This window comes from Apis dorsata, unplaced genomic scaffold (assembly GCF_000469605.1).
Source record: "Apis dorsata unplaced genomic scaffold, Apis dorsata 1.3 scaffold_50, whole genome shotgun sequence".
Taxonomy (NCBI): domain Eukaryota; kingdom Metazoa; phylum Arthropoda; class Insecta; order Hymenoptera; family Apidae; genus Apis; species Apis dorsata.
This window is the reverse complement of record NW_006263351.1, coordinates 1,210,349-1,234,157: the sequence shown is the minus strand read 5'-3', so window position 1 is coordinate 1,234,157 and position 23,809 is coordinate 1,210,349. Positions and strand designations below refer to the sequence as shown.

At 25.2% G+C, this 23,809-nt stretch overlaps 5 protein-coding genes and 1 long non-coding RNA gene across 10 annotated transcripts; 5 read left to right on the top strand and 1 right to left on the bottom strand.

The window, feature by feature from the left end:
• The first annotated feature begins 1,091 nt into the window (after nucleotides 1-1,091).
• LOC102678429 (odorant receptor 22c-like) lies at nucleotides 1,092-6,385 on the top strand. The gene is made up of 9 exons (XM_006608899.2): nucleotides 1,092-1,674; nucleotides 2,394-2,510; nucleotides 2,597-2,714; nucleotides 3,508-3,772; nucleotides 4,162-4,278; nucleotides 4,550-4,640; nucleotides 4,731-4,864; nucleotides 5,361-5,493; nucleotides 6,242-6,385. Exons 1-9 carry the CDS (start codon nucleotides 1,534-1,536, stop codon nucleotides 6,257-6,259), a joined length of 1,134 nt encoding a protein of 377 aa, XP_006608962.2. The 5' UTR covers nucleotides 1,092-1,533; the 3' UTR covers nucleotides 6,260-6,385.
• Nucleotides 5,981-15,875, bottom strand: LOC116186680. Of its 4 annotated transcripts, XR_004151703.1 has the most exons (4): nucleotides 7,135-7,486; nucleotides 7,094-7,097; nucleotides 6,760-6,929; nucleotides 6,116-6,298 (listed from the first exon to the last, which is right to left on the bottom strand). It is a non-coding gene; the product is annotated as an uncharacterized LOC116186680 (long non-coding RNA). The 4 variants fall into 4 exon arrangements; XR_004151704.1 differs by lacking the exon at nucleotides 7,135-7,486 and adding an exon at nucleotides 5,981-6,100 and having other exon boundaries at nucleotides 6,240-6,298; nucleotides 6,760-7,130; XR_004151701.1 differs by lacking the exons at nucleotides 7,094-7,097; nucleotides 7,135-7,486 and adding an exon at nucleotides 15,776-15,875.
• LOC102677549 (odorant receptor 49a-like) lies at nucleotides 7,293-9,936 on the top strand. Its single transcript, XM_006608892.2, has 9 exons — nucleotides 7,293-7,442; nucleotides 7,607-7,723; nucleotides 7,895-8,012; nucleotides 8,316-8,577; nucleotides 8,742-8,864; nucleotides 8,956-9,046; nucleotides 9,286-9,419; nucleotides 9,645-9,777; nucleotides 9,866-9,936. Exons 1-9 carry the CDS (start codon nucleotides 7,293-7,295, stop codon nucleotides 9,911-9,913), a joined length of 1,176 nt encoding a protein of 391 aa, XP_006608955.1. The 3' UTR covers nucleotides 9,914-9,936.
• Nucleotides 11,789-15,563, top strand: LOC102677685 (odorant receptor Or1-like). Its single transcript, XM_006608893.2, has 9 exons — nucleotides 11,789-11,938; nucleotides 12,577-12,693; nucleotides 12,768-12,885; nucleotides 13,506-13,767; nucleotides 13,926-14,048; nucleotides 14,142-14,232; nucleotides 14,611-14,744; nucleotides 15,179-15,311; nucleotides 15,381-15,563. The coding sequence occupies exons 1-9, from the start codon at nucleotides 11,789-11,791 to the stop codon at nucleotides 15,423-15,425; spliced, it is 1,173 nt and encodes a 390-aa protein (XP_006608956.1). The 3' UTR covers nucleotides 15,426-15,563.
• Nucleotides 15,876-16,697: 822 nt separating the features above from the next.
• Nucleotides 16,698-19,651, top strand: LOC102677828. Of its 2 annotated transcripts, XM_006608896.2 has the most exons (10): nucleotides 16,698-16,785; nucleotides 16,916-17,008; nucleotides 17,123-17,239; nucleotides 17,306-17,423; nucleotides 17,620-17,881; nucleotides 18,008-18,130; nucleotides 18,217-18,307; nucleotides 18,692-18,825; nucleotides 19,228-19,360; nucleotides 19,438-19,651. In XM_006608896.2, the coding sequence occupies exons 2-10, from the start codon at nucleotides 16,985-16,987 to the stop codon at nucleotides 19,480-19,482; spliced, it is 1,047 nt and encodes a 348-aa protein (XP_006608959.1). In that variant the 5' UTR covers nucleotides 16,698-16,785; nucleotides 16,916-16,984; the 3' UTR covers nucleotides 19,483-19,651. The 2 variants fall into 2 exon arrangements, with proteins under 2 accessions (XP_006608959.1, XP_006608958.1); XM_006608895.2 differs by having other exon boundaries at nucleotides 16,727-17,008.
• Nucleotides 19,652-20,927: 1,276 nt separating this feature from the next.
• Nucleotides 20,928-23,682, top strand: LOC102678144. The gene is made up of 9 exons (XM_006608897.2): nucleotides 20,928-21,282; nucleotides 21,366-21,482; nucleotides 21,551-21,668; nucleotides 21,852-22,113; nucleotides 22,237-22,356; nucleotides 22,447-22,537; nucleotides 22,923-23,056; nucleotides 23,404-23,536; nucleotides 23,638-23,682. The coding sequence occupies exons 1-9, from the start codon at nucleotides 21,133-21,135 to the stop codon at nucleotides 23,680-23,682; spliced, it is 1,170 nt and encodes a 389-aa protein (XP_006608960.1). The 5' UTR covers nucleotides 20,928-21,132.
• Nucleotides 23,683-23,809: the final 127 nt, after the last annotated feature.

The following is a 23,809-nucleotide window of genomic DNA, read 5'->3' as shown; positions in this document are numbered from 1 at the left end:
GTGGCGGGCGCGGCCGTCCCATAGGTGGCCGATGGCGGACCAGCAGCAAGCAAATCGATGGGAAAAAAAGTTGGCATACGCGTGTGAACGCGTCGATATGACGTTATCCAATTAAAAAAGCTGCCTTTGTGTAACCCGATCCGTCGTAGCCAGCCGCAGCCCACGCTGCTCTTCCAATCTAAACCAACCCCCGTTGCTGCTTCGGCTGAAAGGCTGCATCCAATTAGTACATACCTTCCGCTCTATTGTAACTTCGGTACACGTACGATGCGCGGACGATATCTTTGGACTTTCCGTTCTAGATTAAAAGAAAAGAAAAGAAAAAAAAAAAAAAAGGAAACGAGAAAAAGAAAATACTTAACGAATGAGCGCATCGATCGTGCCAGGGATTTACCTTTTTTTATCCGTGAATTAGAACGATTAAATTATTGACACGATACATGTTTCTTATTATTATTGAGTAGGTAAAAAAAAAAAATTAAACTTGAATAATTTCCAAGTAAAATTCGAGCTAATTCGAGTGTTAAATATGAATCGGCAAGGGATTACTCTTATGTGTGAAAATAAATGTAAAAAAAAAAAAAAAAATGTAGAATAAAATTATAACGCTTAAATCCGCTGGAAAATCGAGATATTAAACATGCATAGTCAAGGAATATCGATTTGAATTTTCAAATTCAATCTTTTGCAAAAAAAACAATTTTTAACGAGACAATTTATGTACAGTTTTCTTTTTTACCTATTTTACGTATCAGTGATCAGGATTAAAATGATTAAAATTCATGATCACTGATATGAAATTCATTATCTTTTCTTTTTTTCGTATTAATTTTATTACGAAGAAATAAATAGAAGTAATTACGTTACGTTCTTTACATATGTAAATTAAAAATGAATTTAATAATGTATAAGAAAAGAATAATATAGAAAATATAAGAATTTGGCAGTAGAATAATAATAGGATATTGCAAGAATAATTTCTCAATTTTTAAATTTCTATATTTTTTACATTCTTCTTTTCCTCTTTATTAAAAATACTTAATCTGCACATTTGTGAATCACTGTAATTTTATATATATTTATTACAAAAAGAAAAAAATTAACTACACGAATATCCACTTTTTTTACCCACTGCACAAAAATTTAGTTTGGTCTTTCATATCTTTTAACTAACGAATCGTGTTTCATATTTCATTATTAATTCCAATACGCGATCCACGATAATAAAAATAGCAATGTAAAAACTATAATTGCTTAAGAGTTTGGTTAAGTAATATGAATGATATGTTCGAGAACATATTGTTACAATAACGCTAATGGACGAATGACACGCGTGTGACATCATTGGAAATTAAATATTGAGTCACTTTATGTATCGTACGGTGCATACGTATCTATCAATTCTTAAACGTTTTCAATGTTCAAACAAGACTCGGAACTGTATATGAATTGCGATTAAAACACGAGTTATTAAGTCATCGATTGCCAGAAAACTACATAGACAGTCTGTCGGTTGGACTGCCTAGTGATAACATGGATATACAACGACTGGAACGATATTTAAAAATAAATAAAATATATTTAATCATCGTTGGCATGTGGCCGAATCAAAAACGCAAAATGATTCCTCGTATTTTTATAGAGTTAATAGCGATCATGGCGCATCTTACACAGGTGTGTTTGATTTATTATTATAAAAAAAGAGAGAAAAAAAACCAATACTATAGTTATAATGATTAGACACTTTGTCTATTATTAATAATATTGGAATATCGTGTTTTTTTATCAACAATGTTTGTAAAATGTAAATATTACATTTTCTATCTTTAGAAATGAGATCTTTGATATCTTGAATCGAATTGACTTAATCGAAGTTCAATATATTATTTGAATTCAATATATTTTGGGGATGAAAACTCTATTGTATCTATTGTATCAAATTCAATTGATTCAATCCAAGTTTGATATTTTGAAAATTTAACAATATGCTGATACTTTGAAAATGTTATAGTTTATATTTTCAGTTCTAATCAATCCAAATTTGATTCAGTTTGAAAATGTTTGACAATGTGCTGATAGAATATTATTATTTTCTAAATATTATTATTTATTATTTTCAAAAACAATTCTGTTAATGTATCAATCATTTATTAATTCAATTTGATCCAAGTTTAATGGAGTTTGAGAGAGTTTGACAATGTATCGACAATGTATATTTGTTTTGCAAATATTACAATTTACATCTTCAAAGTTGAAAACTTTGATATTGTATCGAATCGAAATTGATTCAATTCAAGTTTGATACAGTTTGAGAAAGTTTAAGATAACTCAAAGAATGTTTTCTTTATTAATTTTTTAATTTGACAATGATCATTTGATTAATTTTATGGTAGGGAAGCAACATAATACTATTCTTTAGTCTAAATGTTGCAATGGATCAAATTCCATTTCTAGTGGTGGCTATTCTCCTAATGATAAAATACAACAATTTTATTATTAATGAGCAAAAGGTGAGAAATTTCGATAATTACAAATTATCGAAAAATGACAAGTGAAGTGAGATTAATATTTTAGTCGTTTCTTTGTATTTGGATAGTTCAAGGAATTGTTCACGAGTATTCTGAATGATTGGCAAAAGAAGAAAACACACGAGGAGGAAATGATCCTGGAAAAATACGCTGACAAAAGTTTATTCTTTATATTAATATACGTAGGTAAGATGGCAATATATCGATCAATCAATTTTCTCTAATCTCAAATTAATTCTCTCCACTGTAATTTATTTATAATTACTATTAAAATATAAAATTTTAAATTTAATATAAATATAAAATTAAAAATATAAAATTTTCTTAGTTTTATAGAACAGGTGTTAATATACATAAACTTACGATTTTGTTGCTTCTATTAGTTATTAATCAAAAGTAGAACTCGAGAAACATTGCAATATTTCAGCCTAGTTTAATATTCCATAAATAATTTACTTCGGTTGATTGAGAATAGATTGAATTCTTTTATATTATACAATGGCTTAGTACTGTAATAACATTAAAGTTAAAATTACTTATTTAAAATGCTATTATATAAAGTAATTTCTTTATATTTCAATCAAAATATCTATTCATTTCAAAACAATGTTTATAATGAATTGCTATTAAAATATATATTTGAAATACCATTCCTTTATTGCAATTGCCATTTGACAAAAAAAGATTTACTTACTAAAGATTTAAAATTCTGTATCATTCAAAATCTATTTTCCTCATCTCATTGAATATTTTTCCTCTATATATTTTTGCATATAATATGATATATAGAATAAAATATATCTAATATATACGCTTCTTACAATATTCAAATTAGATTAAAAAGAAAAAAAAAGAAAATACTATTTAAAAATATTATTCATGAGAAGAATCTTTTAATTACGTTTAAAAAAATAAATAAATTCGCATAATAATCATATATTCTCAATAATTAAACCTTGACATTGATGATACATTGCAGTAAACGCGTACTTTTGTGCAGTCCTCTTCTTGATCCTTCCCTTGACGCCTATTTTGTTGGATATATTCATACCCTTGAACGAGTCACGGCCGAGGATCCAGATATATCCAGCGTATTACTACATCGAGAATGAGGCCGATTATTATTATCCCATTTTGATATTCTCGATCGTATCGTTGTTCACGGCGATGTGCGTGTTCATTGCAACGGACACAACACTGGTCTACGTCGTGCAACACGCTTGCGGATTGCTCGCCCTTGCAGGGTAAGTTCTGATATTACATGCAATAATGCTTATTTGCTCATCGTTGATGCATGTTGTTTCCTTTTTAACGACATAACAATGTAATTTATTAAAAGAAAAAAAAATATATATATAAAAATATATGTTGAATAAGGTGATGGAGACAGAGCGATCTGTCTCTGTCTCGCTTCATCCAACGTAAAATTCAATTTATAATTCAATAAATAAGTCTCAATCGATATTTTTCTATATCAACTTTTATACTTATTTTGATCTCTAGAAATGACTCTTCAAAGATGCTTAATAATAATAATAATATAATAATAATAAATATAAATATAATAATAAATATATAGTAATAATAATAATATCCTGTTTAATAATAATATTTTAGAAATATAATTTTGCAGTTATCGCTTCAAAAATAGCTTGAACGATTTGTACTTGTTGAGGAAAGATGCGAAAGTGGATGAAAAAATATATAGAAGATTGTGCTACGCCATTAAATCTCACAAACGGGCGCTTGCGTTAGTATAATGATGTTCGAATTTTTGTCGTTGTTGTTTTTTGTCCTTTGTGATTTAGTTAAAAATTTAAATTAATAATTAATACAATTTTTAAATAATAGTTCTTTGATAATTTTCTAAAGTATTTTAACAAATTCTCAATTTTACAATCTGAAAATTGATCAGAGAAATACGAATTTTCTTATTCGCATTGATTATAATATCACTTTATTGATACTCTAACGCGCTTGGTTAAATTATTGAACACATGAAAATCGAGCTTTAAAATTAGATATCTCGCCCAAATCGAGGATTTTTTCTCTATGAATATCTTCGCGCAAGTGGGTGCATCAATTTTGTGTCTTACTGTCACGATGATGAAGGTGAGCGATCTTCATTCTTGGTGAATCTCTGATAGTTGTGTAAAATTGACTAAAAAATATTATTAAAAAAAAAAAAAAAAAAAAAAAAAGATAGCTACAATAACATGGTCCATGGAAACTAATCAGTATTACGGATATGTGATTGCTCAAGTGGTGCACATTTTCTTCCTCACAGCTCAAGGCCAATTCGTTATTGATTCACATAACAATGTTTATTGGGATATGTAAGTATTAACTATAATGTAACAAAATCATTTTTATTACGTATAATAATTTTTTTATGTGATCAAAAAAATTGTGTCATTCTTTTTTTGATAAAAAAAAAATAATATAAAATATATATATATATTTTTATATTAATACTTTACATTAAAATTTGTTTCGATTTCTATAATCGATCCTTAAGCTCCTATGAATATATTAACACTCTGTATATATATACTTTTGTTAAACCTGGATAATTATGTCGAACAGAATGTTAAATTTTACAAAATACAATTTATAATTTTTTCTATTAAGCATAATAAATAAATTATATTAAGAGTTATATTAAGAGTTTTATTAATGAATAAAAATTGTTTTCTACATTTCTTGCATTTTTCTTATCTACTAAATAAACACAATAAAATTTTGATTGCCTGATAATATTTATCGTAAATTTTTATTTTTGTAGATCTATTTTGTTAATTACAATTTATATAAATAGTGATATCGTAATAGGTACGAACCATATTGGTATAATGTGCAATATAAAATTCAAGCAATATTCGTTCTGATTCTGCGAAGAAATTTGAATCCCCCTCTGTTAACAGCCGGTGGATTAGTGCAACTAAACTTGAATACTTTTGCAGAGGTAAGCCATTAATCAACTTTGCAATACAATCGAGTATTCTCGAATGCATTTCACACGATATTCGTTTTAGGTCGTGAAAACGAGTGTCTCGTATTTTACCGTATTAAAATCTGTCTGAATGCCATTAATTATTCAAAAGAACAGTTGCCAAGTATAATATATTTTAACGTACGTATTATTTGCACAATAAAAAAGAAAAATCACAAATTCGTATTAAATATTTTATAAACTATTGAATATTCACAAAAATGAAATTTTAAATCAATTCTATTTTTCTTCTTTATTCGATTAAGAGATTCTATGGTACATAGCATGGGTTTTTTTAAAATTTTATTTGAATGGAATATTTACATAGATATAAAATAAAAATAACAAAATTATATTAGAATAGTTTATTTTCACAGTTAATCACTAACAATAATTAATCATTTATTGATTTATAGAAATTTATAGAAAAATAAATAAATATAAATATATTTTTTCTTAATTTTTTTTTTACTATTTTTAAAAATTTGAAAAGTATAAGATTTTCTTTTTAAATTTACCGCTGATAGTTACTGCCATCTATGGCGAAGAACTGTAAATCTTTAGTAAGACATATAGATTTCTAAAAATATATTTAGTTATATAAGTGCTGAAAATAACGAATAAAATAATATACCCTTTCATTTTAGTATTTTCATTTAATATTTTTATTAAAAATTAAAAATGCTTTGAAAAATATTTAATTATTTATAATTACTTACAGGATAATGCAGAGATATAGTACCAGATACCACGTGAAGAGGGCAATATGCACGTGATTCTGGATATTAATTTCAATATATTATAAACAATATGGTAATTTATATATGTATTTACACTTTATTTATGTTCTTTTTATAGATGAATATAAAAAAATTTTATACGTATATAAATAACACATTATTATTTCGAAATATATATCTTGGAATTTTTATGTATCTATATCTATATAAAAAATTATTTCCAATTGATGATCAATAAAAAATGATTAAAATAGAAAAAAAGCAAAACTTTTTCGATAATATTCATTCGTTCTTAATATTCATTCGTTCTTAATATTCATAATATTCGAATAATATTCATTCATTCTTTACTATATTTCTTTCTTTCAAAATGCATGAAAATATTTTACAAACAAGAAAATTTTATACTTTAAAAACATCAAAATACAAGAAAAAATAGATTATTCTTTTCTATTCGTAAAAACGATTCATGCACTTATATAATAAGAATAAAATTCACAATTTGGCATAATGCAATATTCTTGCTACGAATGTTATACTGTGATTAAAATGCTGGGACGAGTATTGAAAAGAATACTTTCCACCATTAATTTTTCAATCCCCTCATATAGATCCACTTATCCACTTAGTGCATACAGATTACCGCATCACTAGCCATAGCTACTACATCTAGAATTAAATCATGTTTAGTTATTCTTGCAATTTCTTTTTTCTTCGTAAAAAGAAAAAAAAAAGATAGTAAAAGCCGCCATTACTCTGTACAATATAAAATGCTTTCATTTTTCATATAAAGTAATCAAACCTATATATCTTTGTATTACGAGTAATCTCACATTGCTTATAAAACAATTATTTGAAATGATAAAAGAATTACTTACTACTGTCACTATTGCAGTGGAGAATATTCACATTTGCACTTAAACTGTCCTAGTCATGGCAATTTCTTCGTGGATTTGAAAACTTGAGAAACGCTTCTCGAGGATAGTCTAAAAGATAAAAGAGATCTTGTGATAAAATATTGTGTGATAAAATATGGATCAACAAGCAATGGAAGAGTTATATCTCAAGGATAACAAATTTTTCGGACAGCTTGTTGGTGTGTGGCCTGATCAGGGAAAATTCATGAAATTTTTCATACGTTTCATAATTCTTATTGTAATGATTATTGCCTTTATAGCACAGGTAATAATACAATTGTTATCAAAATAACATGTTTGTGAAATTATTATATTAAATGAAAGAGTTGTGGTTAGTTTATTGTAGTAAGAAAGTTTGGTATTAAAAAAATATTTTAAATATTTTTTAAGAAATTGAGTTATAATTGTTAAAATGTTATTAAAATATAGATATCACGGGTAGCAGTGTTTTACAGCGTCGACGTCTTATCAGATCAAATACCGTATATTGATTTAGGATTTGCCCTTATACTCAAGCAATACAATTATATCTTGAATGAGAAAAAGGTGAAAAATAATTAATTCTATAAATATTATGATTAAACTATTCTTAAACTAACATCAAAAAAATTTCATATTTTTAAAAAATGTTTGAACACAAATTGATTCTCGTTTATGAAGTAAAAATTAATACTCTGTATATGTATAATTATTAAAATTATAATTTTAAAAGCATAGCTCAGAGAACTTCTACATAACATTATATCCGATCGACTGGTGAAACGGTCAAAGGAGGAAGAAGAAATTTTTGAAATATATTTTAAGAGAGCAATGTTCTTCTGTTCCTTTTACGAAGGTGAAGAGCAAGCAAACAATTCTTTAAACAGTAAAAAAGAAAGAAAAAATATAAAAATTTGATTTTTTTCAAATCTAAAAGATATCGTTATTATTGGTTTACAATTAATGGAGATTTCGATTTTATAATATTTTAATTTTTAACAAAAATAAGCATTTTAATTTTCGAAACTTTTAAGACAATTCGAGTTTCGTAAACTCAAAAATCAGATGTTGAATTCTTATTTCTAACTATATATATATTCTACTTTTATTCCTTTTCTTTTCTTTTTTTTTTCAAATATTTTATTGTTTTTATTTTTAGTTAGCATATATTCTTGTGGATTTATGTTTCTCTCCATGCCATCTATACCACTAATAATGAATGTCATCATGCCATTAAACGAGTCACGAAATCGTGAACTCGTTTATCCATCCTATTATTTTGTGGATGAAGAGAAATATTATTATCTCATAACAGGACACATGTTAGCAGTGTGTCTTGGACACGTTTTTGTATATATTGCCTGTGATATAAATTTGATTCACGTTGTACATCATGGATGTGCCTTGTTGACCATCAGTGGGTAAGTAAGTACTCGATTTATTTAAAAATGATATATTATTCATTTGCTATATTAAAAATTTTTATTTTTTTTTAGTAACTAATTTTTCTTTAAAGTTTATTATTAAATATTATATTAAATTAATATTAAATTAAATTTTATGTAATTAATATAAATAAACACAGGTATCGTTTTAAACATGCCATGGATAATGTTGATCTTTGTAACGAAAAATATAGTGATGAGTTAATGGAGAAAACTTATGCAAAAGTAAGTCAATCCATCGATGCTCACAAAAAAGCTGTTGAGTTAGTATCATTATGTATAATAGATATAATTTGAATTATTTTTTATATAAGTTTTTTTAATATAATTTTATTATTTAATATATGATATTAGATATGTAAATAAAATCGATGCTTGCCATATACACTATTTCTTCATCCTTTTGGGAATGATAATTATAACATTCACGGGAACATTCATAAAGGCAAGTTATTATTCAATGAAACATTCTGTTTTCAATAATCGAATCAATATTGTTCAAAATATATATAATTCTTAATTTAATTTATAATATAATTTATTAATTTCGGTTTTTAATACGTTCACAATTTAACAAATTTAAAATTTTAAAATAACATTACTTATTTATACTTATATATATATTTATTTATGCTGCTTTTTGTTATATTACCTTTTAAATTTCTTTTTTTTTTTTAAATTTAGTTGGCATCGATGGAAATAGGAGGTAGATTCTTCACTTTTTGTACATTCACTATTGGTCAACTAACTCACTTGCTTTTTTTAATGGTCATGGGACAATTTTTGATAGATTCAAATGAAGAAGTCTTTAAAACAATGTGAGGCTATGATATATGTACATATATTAATTATTCAAATCGATTGCATATAACTTAACATAATCAAAACATTTAAATAAAGTTTGCATATATTTTATTAAATATTTTAATATCTTCAAATATTTTCAATTGATAAAATAAAAACAGTATTAATAACTCTGAAGTAATAGAAAATATTATAGTATAATAAAAATTTACGATTCAATTAATTATTAATATTTATAGATACGATGCTCGTTGGTATTATGGTTCATCGAAAACGCAATCGTTATATTTATTAGTACTGCGAAAATGTTTGAATCCACCGAAACTGACAGGAGGAGGATTGATCGCTTTAAATTTAGACAGCTTTGTAAAGGTCAGCTTATTTTTATAAAATATTAAAAATTTATCCTTAGGAAAGGGGTTAACGATTGAGTAACAATAACTGAATTGAATTTTTTCAGGTTTTAAAAGCGTCTTTCTCATATTACACAGTTTTTCGATCTTCATAAATCGATAGAAAGTGAAATGTTCGGTATATGTTTATGCAAGCGATATTTTTGTTCACAAAAATTTCTTATTACGTTTAATTATGTGATTGCACTTAAGTTACTTGCCGATAATCTTATTACAAATGTGAAATATAATATTTGCTTATTTTTTTCTTTCATTGTATTAATAATAATTCAATGTGATATAATTTATCGATAATTATTGAAAGATTAATAAGATTGGATTTAAATTTTTATTAATAAATTTTTAATATTGTGCTATTCAATTGTAATATTTCTAAAATATTTCCATAAATAAAATTTATTTTATACTGGAAATACAGTAAATATTAAAGATATCTGTAAATAGATTTTTAATAAATTAATAATAAATATCTTTATGTAAATATCTCATATCATATTAAAAAAATAAAATATAAATCTTAAATATTATCTATTAAATTATTAATATATTATGGTATTAAACCACATGCACAGAAAATGCATCGATTCCGAAATATCGATTTAACAAAGTCTAGTATACTTCCTCTTTGCTTCTCGTACCAACATTATATATTGTTTATTAAATGAGTTAATATTGTGTAAATAGTTGGTTAATATAAATTAACCATTGCAAAGAAAAATATAAAATATAATATCATAGAATATTTAATGTTCTGCATGAAATAATATTTATATTTATTATGATTTGCTATATTTTATTCGTTATAAATTTCATATAATTACATAAATTAATAATAATAAATATCAGTAACACTTATTAAGAGTGAAAAAAATTTTTCAAATTCGATGTTCTTCGATTTCTAATTATCCAATTAATTTTCAGTTTTGTATATAATATTTTTCCGTTTAATAGTATAATTTTAAAAGATGTTTAAAAGAAGCAAGAGGAAAATAGAGACGATAGCATGATAGAGGCCATTATTCTATCTTATTTTTTCTCAAATTCAAACTTAAAAATTATCGATTGCTAATAACTTGATAAAGGAATTTCAATCAATATCAATTTTTGTATTCATTTGGAATCGATTTTCTAAACATGTATGAATATATCTTTATCAAATTAATTGCAGCATTATCAAAAGCATTACAACATTGAAATTAGAATGTATTATAGTATATACCTGGATAATAATTATAGGGTCGAAGTCTCCCTGTTTCAAGTAGAAAGAAATGAGGAACCAGCCATGAAGGGAGCTATAGAATATAGAGCCGCAAACAAAAAAAGCCAGGATGGAAATCGAATCACATTCTCTCATGTGATAAGAAAACTTATATCTTGTGAAAAAATAGATAACAACAATATATTCTTCCGTATAGATACAAAACGATGAATCGTCTGAATGTTTCTACTATAAAAATATGAAGACCAATATTGGAAGGTGTAACATCGGTCATTAATTTTTCACATCGTACATATAGATCCATTTATCCACTTAGTTCGTACAAATTATTACGTCGTTAGATATTGCTATTATATCATAATAAAATTATGTTAAATTGTTCCTACAATTTTCTTATTAAGAAAGAAAAACGAAGATAGAAAAAGCTTCATTATTATTAGGCAAAATACCTTTCCATTTTCCACATAAATTAATCTATATATCTTTGTAAAAGCAAGTAGTTATGTAAAGCAATTATTTAAAAAGATAAAAGAATTATTTAATACTATTATTACAGTATTGAAAACATACATGTTTTACATTTAGACAGTCTGATCATGGCAGTTTCTTGTGGATATGAATACTGATGATAATAAACGTTTCTTGAGGATTGACTAATAGATGAATAGATCATTGATCATATACAAATAATTGCATTTAATTCTTTTCAACTATCCTATGATAAAGTATTATTATTATTATTTACAAGATCATGAACAAGCAAGCAATAGAGGATCAATATCTGAGAATCAACAAATTTTTTGGACAGCTAGTTGGTGTATGGCCTTATCAAGAAAGATTTACCAAATCTTGCATACGACTAACTATATCCGCCATAATAATCCTTACTCTTACAACGCAGGTATTAGATTAGGCTATGCCTAGTAAGTAATTTCGTTTTAAATTACAAATAATTATTTATTATAAGATTCTTATTCGTCATAAAAATAAAAAATAAATAAATAAATAAATAAAATAATGATGTTAATATGTTACATTGATCATGTTCTTTTAATTCAACTTCAAAAAATTGTGTGTTTTTTATTTTGTATATAATATTATGACAATGAAATTTTATTAGAATTCCATTAAAGTTAAAACGATATTACTTATGGGATGATTTAATAAAAAATAAAATTATATAGATAAAGAAGCATAAAATTGAAGGCACTTGTCTTTAATTTCCATATTTTGTGATCAAAGATCAATTGGATAATTAACTTTGAGATTTCCTTTTGATTGTATTACATATATAAAAAATAAGTAATTAAAATCAAATTAAAATTTGCCTATTATTTTCATCTCCTAAATGAAATTTTAGTTATATTTCTCTTCAAAGAGAAATTACGGTTATTATATGGAAATATCATATAATATATGGTCTTGAAATGAACCAATATAATTTAAAATAAATTATTGCTATCTATATTTTTTTAAAATGTTAATATTAAATAATAAATATTACAAATAATATTATAGATATTATAGATTATATTATAGATATATCAGGTAATAGTGTTCTGCACATTGGATGCCTTATCGAATCAATTGCCATACTTGAATGCTGTGTTCATCCTCTTATTCAAACAGTATAATTATATTTTAAACGAGGATAAGGTAAAAATTTATAATTTTATTTTATATCTACGATCTTTAGAATAATTATAATAATTTGGTTATTAAAATCACAGCTCAGAGAACTTCTAAATGACATCATATTTGATCGGCTGATGATACGATCGAAGAAAGAGTTAGAAATTTTGAACATGTATTCAAAAAGGGCAACGACACTCTGCATTTTTTATGAAGGTAACAAATAAAAAATATATATGTAAAAAAACGTATAAGGAAATACTGATCACTTAAGAAAAATTATTTAAAAAATAAATCTATATTTTATTAATATATTTTTTAAAACAGTTAATCAGTTATTATTATAATAATTATACAATTTTTATCAATGTTATTATCAGGTGTATAATAGTTCTTCTAAATATTTATCCTGAAAAAATATTATATGGAATGTATAAAACTAATCATTTAACTTTTTAACATTCATGCCCATTCCATATACACTTAATTGTTATCTATTTTTATAATTAAATATTATAAAGATATATCATATTTATAATTATTCTTATTAGTAATTTATTATAAAAAATTTTTTTCTTTATTGTTTTAACAATATTATATGTACTTGTATATTATATTATTTAATATAAATTTATATTCATGCATATAAAAACAAAAATACGAAATGCAAAAATAAAATTTTTAAATGAAATATTTTTAAATGAAAATAAAATTTTAGAAATTAATTATATCTTTCTTAATGATACATTACTTAATATCAATTGTATCATCAATTTCCTTACTTTTTCCTACATTTCTCATCATTTTACTTTTATCTTACATTTCATTTTCTTCAGTTATAGTAATTTCCAGCGCGATCATGTTCATCATGATACCAACTATACCACCTATTTTGAACATCATCATGCCTTTGAACGAATCACGAGGCCGTGAATTTATCTATCCAACCTATTTTTTCATAGACGAGGAAAAATATTATTATCCCATACTAACGTACATGGCAACAGTAATATTAATAGTGTCTTCAGTGTATTTAGCCTGCGATACAAATTTGGTGCAAATTGTACATCATGGATGCGCCTTGTTAGCAATAAGCGGGTGAGTAGTTCACGTTTTAACCGCACATCTTTCATCCCTTAGAACCCGTTTATTCATTTACTTTCTTTTCTATCATTAATTTCTCTGTAGGGTTTAGATATTGTGTTAAAATTACGCCCATCTAAAATTTTCACTGTAATTAATGAAAATGAACATAGGTATCATTTCAAGCATGCAGTGGATGACATGAAGTTTTCCGACGGAAATTATATTGACCTCCTAATGGATGAAACTTATAAAAAGGTTAAACAATCCATTAAAGCTCACAAAACAGCCGTTGAGTTAGTATTGTCGTTTACAATTAGTAATATAGTATGTAAAATGTCATATATATCGATTCTTTTATATATTTTTTTATTACATCGTTATGCTAGATACGTGGACAAAATCGACGCCTGCCATATATATTACTTCTTACTTATCATAGGAACGATAGTATTAGCTTTTACCGGTACTTTTCTAAAGGTAAGTCACCATTCGTTAAAACTAGTTTGCAAAATATACACATATACACAATGTTCTACATATAAAATGGAATATCTTTGGAGGATCTATTCTAAAATACAAAATTAGTGTAGAAAAATGTCGGGTGAGATTTATTTATTAAATAAGAAAACATTTTGAATGAAGCGAGATGGAATGGAGCGTCAATGTGACAAAGAGAAAGCTATCTCATTCAATCTCTGTTTCAATTCTTTTGGCACAAAAATAAATTGCTTATAATTATACAATCGATATTCTTGTTTGTTTTTGTCTTTAAAATCAAAATCTTCCAAAAATACATTATATATTAACAAATTATACTATTCTGATTTAATATTTGATATTATTGTCCAAATTTAGCTATCAACCATGGAAATAGAGATAAGATTCTTCACGTTCTGCGGATACACTGTTGCTCAATTAACTCATCTGTTTTTCTTAACGATTATGGGACAGTTTCTTATAAATGCCAACGATGAAATTTTTCAAACAATGTGAGATTTTTATATGTATTGATCATTAAAATTTGAAATAAATTAAAAAAGAAAGAAAGTAATAATAGAATCGAATAAATTATACAATACAATTGAAAATTAATAAAAAAAAATATGCAGTGGTAATATATAAATTATCATTTGAAAGCATCATTTCATTGAATGTTTAAGTCACAGATAAATATTAATTATTATTTGTATTTGGTTTTAATAAATGAAGTATTTACATTCTGTATTATTGAAATTCAATAAGCATTTTATTTCTTTTATATATTTTCTTTAATATATTTAACTTTCTACGTTCTTGATTGTTCAATCTTTAATTATTTTAAATTGAATATTATATTTCAAAAGATTATGTAAATTTTCATAAGTCATAAAGTATATATCATACAATAGAATTAACGATTCAATTCATTATATTATGTGTATAGATATGAAGCACATTGGTACAATGGTTCATCGAGAACGCAATCATTATACGTACTGGTACTTCGGAAATGTTTGAGTCCGCCAACATTGACAGGAGGAGGCTTAATTGCTTTGAATTTAGACAGTTTTGTACAGGTGAGCCTTTTACATAAAATTAGACAAATATTTTATAATTTCTGATTAAATTACATTAATTTTTTCCAGATCTTAAAATTATCATTTTCATATTATACCGTATTTAGATCCTAATAAATTGATGATTAATAGATTAACTATATAATATATAAAGTAGAAAATTCAATGATGTACATGCAATTGTCGGTATTTATATTTATATAATAGTATATTAATTAAGTTGTAGAATTAATTAGGGTTAGTTATTTATTGTTTCATGCATAAAGTATATTCATGTTAAATATAAACTATGATATCTTTTTTTTTCCTTTCTTTTTTTTGTTTCCAATACAGTACACATGAAAAGTAATAAAGTTCTGATTATTGTATTGTAAGATTAAGATCAATAGATTCAATATATTCAATAAGTAAACTTATAGAAATTTTGATAAATGATAAGTATAGTAAAAAATATTGGTACTCACTTCAAGATGATTTCATGATTTCTTGTTCATTTGGAAATGAATACAATTTTTTTATTTTTTTTATCCTCATACAAAAAATGTTATAATAATATCAAGTTTCAGTAACTAAAATCAGATTTTGTTATGTACTCAATCATTATTAATTGATAACAATTTTTAATTTTTACAAAGAAAAATAAAAATTGTAATTTTATTTATTGTATTTATAATTTAACAAATTGAAAATCATGTCACGTAAAAATTTAAAAATACATTTAATTGATTTACTTTTTAGTTACTCACCAGATAATATACCGATCATAGGTATAACTATTAGAAAATCACTATTAGAGGACACTATTATCTAATTTTGACAAATTTTAAGAGACTTAGCACACATAAGATATATTATAGATTTAACAATCAATGGAATATTTTGTTTCATATTCTAAAATAATTAAATTCACTGATATTTTCTCATGTTTCTCGATTTCTTCTTAATTGTTCAATAAGAAACTTATATTTTATAAAACTGCAAAATGGATATCGATAGTTTATTCTTTCGTATAAATATAAGTCAATGAATTGTCCGAATGTTTCGCTACAACTAAACTATGAAGACCAGCACTGGAAGGTGTAGCATCAATCATTAATTTTTCATTCTCTACATATGGATCCACTCATCCACTTAGTTCATACAAATTACTACTTCTTTGGACACTGTTAACATGTCGAACAACAAGTTGTATGTTAAGTTGATCTTGCAATTTTCTTATTAAGAAAAGAAAGAAATAGGAAGATAGAAAATGTTATTATTCTTAAGGAAATATCTTTCCATTTTCTATATAAATTAATCAAATCCATATATCTTTGTAAAAACGAGTAATCATGCAAAACAATTATTTGAAAAGGAATTATTTATTGTTACTATGATCAACATCCACGTTTACATTTAGACTGTTTCTTATGACAGTATTCTTGTGGACATGAAAACCGATGGATCGACTAACAATTGAACAGGATCGTTGACGGTACAGAAATAATTACATTTATTTTTTTTTCAATAATCCTGTGATAAATCGTTATTATTGTTTATATATGATTATGGACAAACGAGAAATAGAGGATCAATATCTGAAAATCAATAAATTTTTTGGACAGTTAGTTGGTGTATGGCCATATCAGAAACAATTTTTCAAAACTTGCATACGATTCGTCACGTTTACCATAATGATTTTTAGCCTTGCAACACAGGTATTATAAATTTATACTATTTCATTATTTATACATATCATATCAATTTTTAATAATCGAATTAATATCAAATAAATTATTTTATTATTTTATTCGATTTATATTATATTATAGATATCACGAGTTATAGTTTTCTACAGTTTGGATGTTTTATCGGATCAATTGCCATACATCAATGCAGGAATTGTCACCTTATTCAAGCAATACAACTATATTCTAAACGAGGATAAGGTGAAACTCTACAATCTTGTTTATTCTACAGTCTTTAGGATAATTATCAGTGTATTAAAACCGCAGCTCAGAGAACTTTTAAACGACATTGTATCCGACCGATTGATGGAACGATCGAAGGAGGAATTAGAAATATTGGAAATGTATTCAAGAAGGACAACAGCCCTCTGCGCTCTTTACAAAGGTTACGAATAAGAAGATAAAATTGTATTACAAAAATTGATATCATGGAATGACGATTTTTAACACAAATATCTCGTTTTGAGAATACGTAGGAGAAAGTGAAAGAATCGCTCTTTCCTACATTTCTCCTCCATCTTTATTTATTTATTTATTTATTTTTTTTTTTTTACACTACATTTAATCTTCTTTGGATTTAGTTATGGTATATTCCTGTGCATTCATGTTCCTCGTCATACCGACTATACCGCCTATTCTGAACATCATAGCGCCTTTGAACGTATCACGAGGCCGTGAATTTATCTATCCAACCTATTATTTCGTAGACGAGGAGAAATATTATTATCCCATATTGACACATATGATAGCAGTGATATTGGTACTGTCTTCAGTATATCTGGCCTGCGATACAAATTTGGTACAAATTGTGCATCACGGATGCGCCTTGCTAGCTATCAGTGGGTGAGCATTAAGTATTTGTTAATCTCTTTCAATTTATTATTATTCTTTTCTATCATTAATTTCTTTAGGATTTAAATATTAAAGTTATATTAAATTTTTGATTGTAATCAATGAAAATGAATACAGATATCATTTCAAGCATGCAGTGAATGACGTAAAGTTTTGCGACGGATATTATATAGACGCCTCAATGGATGAAACTTATGTAAAAATTCGGCAATCGATTAAAGCTCACAAAACGGCCGTTGAGTTAGTACACAATTGATAATTTGTATGTAAATCTCATATATATATCAACTCTTTTATATACTTTTTATTATAACATGTTATGCTAGATACGTGGATAAAATAGACGCCTGCCACATACATTACTTCTTAGTTGTCATAGGAATGATAGTATTAGCTTTCACCGGTACTTTCTTAAAGGCAAGTTACTATTCAGAGTAATATACAGAGTATATTAGTACTCTGGTATATATAAAAATGAAATATCTATGAAGGGTTGGTTCTAAAGATCAAAGTGAACGTAAAAGTTTAAAAAATTTTACAAAATATTACAGATTTATTATTTTATTGAATTAAAAGAAATTTTGTTCGATTAGGATAGACAACATTTATACTATCTAAAACCATTTAATATTGAATATTATCTTCCTTCTAATGTAAAAGTAAATTGTTTATAATTTGATAAACAAATCTCAATTGATATTTTTATTTGTTTTTGTCTTTAGAATCTATTCTCTAAGAATATATGATTACTCTGTACACAATTCTGATTTAATAATTTGATATTATTCCATTCAAATTCAGTTGTCGACCATGGAAGTGGGGATAAGATTCTTTACATTCTGCGCATACACTATAGCTCAATTAATCCATCTATTTTTCTTAACGATTATGGGACAGTTTCTCATAAATGCCAACGAAGAAACTTTCAAAACAATGTAAGATTATTATTGATTATTAAAATAGGGAAAATTATAAATAATTAAAAAAAAAATATAATAAAACTAAATAATATAACTGAAAGAACTGAAAGAATAGAAAAAATGGAATTATTGATTATCATTTGAAGATATTTCATTTATCATTAAAATTACAATTAAATAACATTTGCATGTGGATTATAGATATATAAATAAAGTATTTATATTCTGCATTATTGAAATTCAATGAAAATTCTATTTTTTTTTCTTTTTTAGCGTATTTAACATCATATTTAATATATTCTCGATTATTCAATTACTATTTTGTACTTCATGTGATATAATTACATGATTTATAAATCAAAGTATAATATTATATAATAAAAAATTCAATTCATCACAATGTGTGTGTGTATATAGATATGAAGCACATTGGTACAATGGTTCGTCGAAAATGCAATCATTATATGTATTGGTACTTCGAAAATGTTTGAGTCCGCCAAAATTGACGGGAGGGGGATTTGTTGCTTTGAATTTAGACAGCTTTGTACAGGTGAGCTCTTTTAAAATTGGATAACTATTCTAAAGAAATTATATCCGATCAAATAATATTGAGTGAATTTTTTTCAGATTCTGAAAGCATCATTTTCGTATTACACTGTATTTAGATCTTAATAAATTGGAAGAGAAATTAAAGATATAAAATAGAAAATTCAAAGAATTTGTTGATGCAACTTATTAGTATTTATAGCTATTTGTATAATAGTATAGTAATTATTATTATAGAGTTAATTAGATTTAGTTATTTGTTGTTTTACGCATAAAGGATATTTATATATTAAATAAATGTCATATCTTTTTTCTTTCTTCTAATTCAATATATATGAAAAAAAATACATAATAACATATTTATAAGTATTATCGTCAAATGAATAAATGAATCTTTAAATAAGTGCAATTTTAGATAAACTATAAAAGAATAGAATAATAGAAATATCATTGTTACTCACTTCAAGATTTCGTGATTTCTTGTTCATTCTAAAAAGATGCAATATCTGTTTGTTGAATTTTTTGCTCAGAAAACAGAAAAATGGATGTTGCAAGATATAATTATTCAAGTTTCAAAAAATTATCGAGACTTAGAATCAAATTTTATATATTCATTTTTTAATCATTATTAATTAATAAGAATTTTTAGTTCTTATAAAGGAAAATAAAAGGAAATGTATATTTAAAATTTAATTTAAAAAAAAATTAATTAGAAAATATATATAAAAAATATTATATAATCTTTTTTTTATTATTTAGCTTCTTAAATGATTATTGATATGACTATTGGAATTTTACAGGTAAAACATTGCTGTAACGCGAAAAATAGTAAATTAAATATATAAAATATATATTTTTATAGAAAACAAGATTGAATCGAATATTGTATTTATAACTTAACAAATTGAAAATCATATTATATCTATCTGATTAATAAAAATTTAAAAATATATTTGATTGATTTGTTTTTAATTACTCACCAGGTAATGTACCGATAGATATAATTATTAAAAGATTACTATCAGAGGGCACTATTGTCTGGTTTTGACAAATTTTAAGAGACTTAGCATACACAAGATATAGAATAGATCTAACAATCAATGGGATATTTTATTTCATATTCTAAAATAATTAAATTCGAATTTCATTGATATTTTCTCATGTTTCTCGATTTCTTCTTAATTGTTCGATAAGAAACTTATATTTTATAAAACTGCAAAATAGATATCGATAATTTATTCTTTCGTATAAATATAAATCAATGAATTCTTCGAATGTTTCGCTACAACTAAACTATGAAGACCGGCAGTGGAAGGTGTAGCATCAATCATTAATTTTTCATTCTCTACGTATAGATCCATTCATCCACTTAGTTCATACAAATTGCTACGTCTTTGAACACTGTTAATATGTCAAACAACAATATGTTAACTTGCTGTTGCAATTTTCTTATTAAGAGAAGAAAGAAATACAAAGATAGAAAAAACTACTATATTATTGCAAAAATATCTTTCCATTTTCCATATAAATTAATCAAATCCATATATCTTTGTGAAAGATAGTAATCATGCGAATCAATTGTCTGAAAACATAAAAATTATTTACTGCTGTAGGAAATATGCATTTATACTATCTAACCATAACAGTTTCTTCATGGACATGAACACTTATGGTAAACGTTTCCCAAGGATTGGCTAAACAAACGAATAAAGTCATACAAACACACTTGTATTTCTTTTAACCATTCCGTGATAAAGTATTATTACTGTTTACAAGATGGACAAGGAAACAATAATGAATCAATATCTGAAAATCAATAAATTTTTTGGGCAATTAGTTGGTGTATGGCCTTTTCAAGAAAGATTTACCAAGACTTGCATGCGATTTACTGTATCCGTCATAATGCTTCTTGACCTTGCAACGCAGGTTTTATATTAGACTCATTTTATTTAGAAAAAGAATTGATATGAAGTAATAAATTATTTATATTATTATTATTATTTATACAGATATCACGGGTAATAATGTTCTACAGCTTCGAAGTCTTTTCGGATCAAATACCATATTTGAACGCAGCAATTATTTGCTTATTCAAGGAATATAACTATGTTTTGAATGAGAATAAAGTGAAAAATCTACAATTTTGTTTATTCTTTATGATTAATATTAATAATCAGTGTTATTAAAATTGCAGCTCAGAGAACTTCTAAATGACATCATATCCGATCGGTTGATAAAACGATCGAAGAAGGAATTGGAGATTTTGGAATTGTATTCGAGAAAAGCAACAACGCTGTGCATTCTTTACAAAGGTGATCAAGAAAAATAGAATTTCTCGTATTACAAAAACTGATATCATAAAACAATGACAATGATTTTTAAATACTTCGTTTTGAGAATACGTAGAAGATTTCCTCGCTCTTTCCTATATTTCTCGTCCATCTCTATTTATTTTTTTTTTTTTTTATACTACATTTAATCTTCTTTGAATTTAGCTATGGTATATTCCTGCGCGTTCATGTTCCTCGTCATACCGACAATACCGCCTATTCTGAACATCATAGCGCCTTTGAACGTATCACGAGACCGTGAATTTATCTATCCAACCTATTATTTCGTAGACGAGGAGAAGTATTATTATCCCATATTAATGCATATGATAGTAGCAATATTGGTACTGTCTTCGATATATCTAGCCTGTGATACGAATTTGGTACAAGTTGTGCATCATGGATGCGCCTTGTTAGCTATCAGTGGGTAAGTATTTGTTGTTAATCCCTTATGTCTTCCAATTTATTTTCCATCGTTAATTTCTCTGTACGATTTAGATTAAAATTATATTTGATTAAAATTTTTAATGTAATTAATGAATATTATCAGGTATCGTTTCAAGCATGCAGTGGATGACGTAAAGATTTACGACGAAAATTATATCACGCTAATGGATGAAACTTATACGAGAGTCAAACATTCCATAAAAGCCCACAAAACAGCCGTTGAGTTAGTATTGTTGTATATAATTAGTAATATGTATGTAAGTGTCGTGCATATCAATTCTTTTATATACTTTTTATTACAACGACATGCTAGATACGTGGATAAAATAGACGCCTGCCACATATATTACTTCTTACTTACCATAGGAATGATAGTATTAGCTTTCACTGGTACTTTCGTGAAGGTAAGTTATATATCGTTCGTTAAAACTCATTTGCTATATAATCTAATGTATGTAGAACATTAATATATATTATATTGCATGTAAAAGTGTCGTGAAACATTTTTGTCAATTCTAGAAATCAAAACAAACACAAAAGTTGATATACAGATATATTGATTTGAATATATTTATTAAATTATAATTTTAATTTTCAGTTTTAATTTTTTAAAAATTAATAATTTACTTTTAGATTATACATTATTGTAATTATAATTTAATAAACAAGCCATATTTTTATTTGCAAATGTTTTTATTGTTTTATTGATTTTTTAGAATTCTAAATCTTTCAATGATATATCAATATTATGATTTTAACATTTGATATTATTTTTTAAATTTTTTAAAGCTGTCGACCATGGAAATGGGGATTAGATTTTTCACGTTCTGTGCATACACTGTTGCTCAACTAACTCATCTGTTTTTCCTAACGATTATGGGACAATTTCTTATAAATGCCAACGAAGAAATTTTTAAAACAATGTAAGAATATTGTATGTATCCATTTATCAAAGCTAGGAAAGAAATTTGAAGTAAGTTAAGAAAAGAATAATAATAATAAAAAACTGAGATATCTCAAAATTAATGTTTTAAGATATTGTTTGATTTAATGTTTATATTATAGGAAAATTCTATTTTTTAATTGTTTTTGCTTATGATATAACATAATACTTTGCATATCATTAATTATTCAATCATTAATTATTTTCAATTTGATATTGCATTTGATATAATTACACAAATAATTCTTTTCATAAATGAAACAAATTTTACTTATTGTACAATAAAATTTCAAAAATAAATTCACTATATTGTGCACATGTATATAGATACGAAGCACATTGGTACAACGGTTCATCAAAAATACAATCATTGTATGTCGTGGTACTTCGAAAATGCTTGACTTCTCCAAAACTGACAGGAGGGGGATTGATTATTTTGAATTTAGATAGTTTTGTACAGGTAAATTGTTATTTATTTATTTTTTTCTTCTGTAAAATTAAATAAATATTTTAAAGAAACTAATTTTTAATCAAATAACGCTGATTAAATTTTTTTTCCAGATTTTAAAAGCATCATTTTCTTATTATACTGTATTTAGATCCTAATAAATTGGAATAATAATATAAAGTAGAAAAATTTCTATATATATTCGATATTTGTCGCTATTTATATATATAATAGTATAATAGTTGTTGAGTTGTAGAATCAATTAGAATTATTTATTTAGTTATA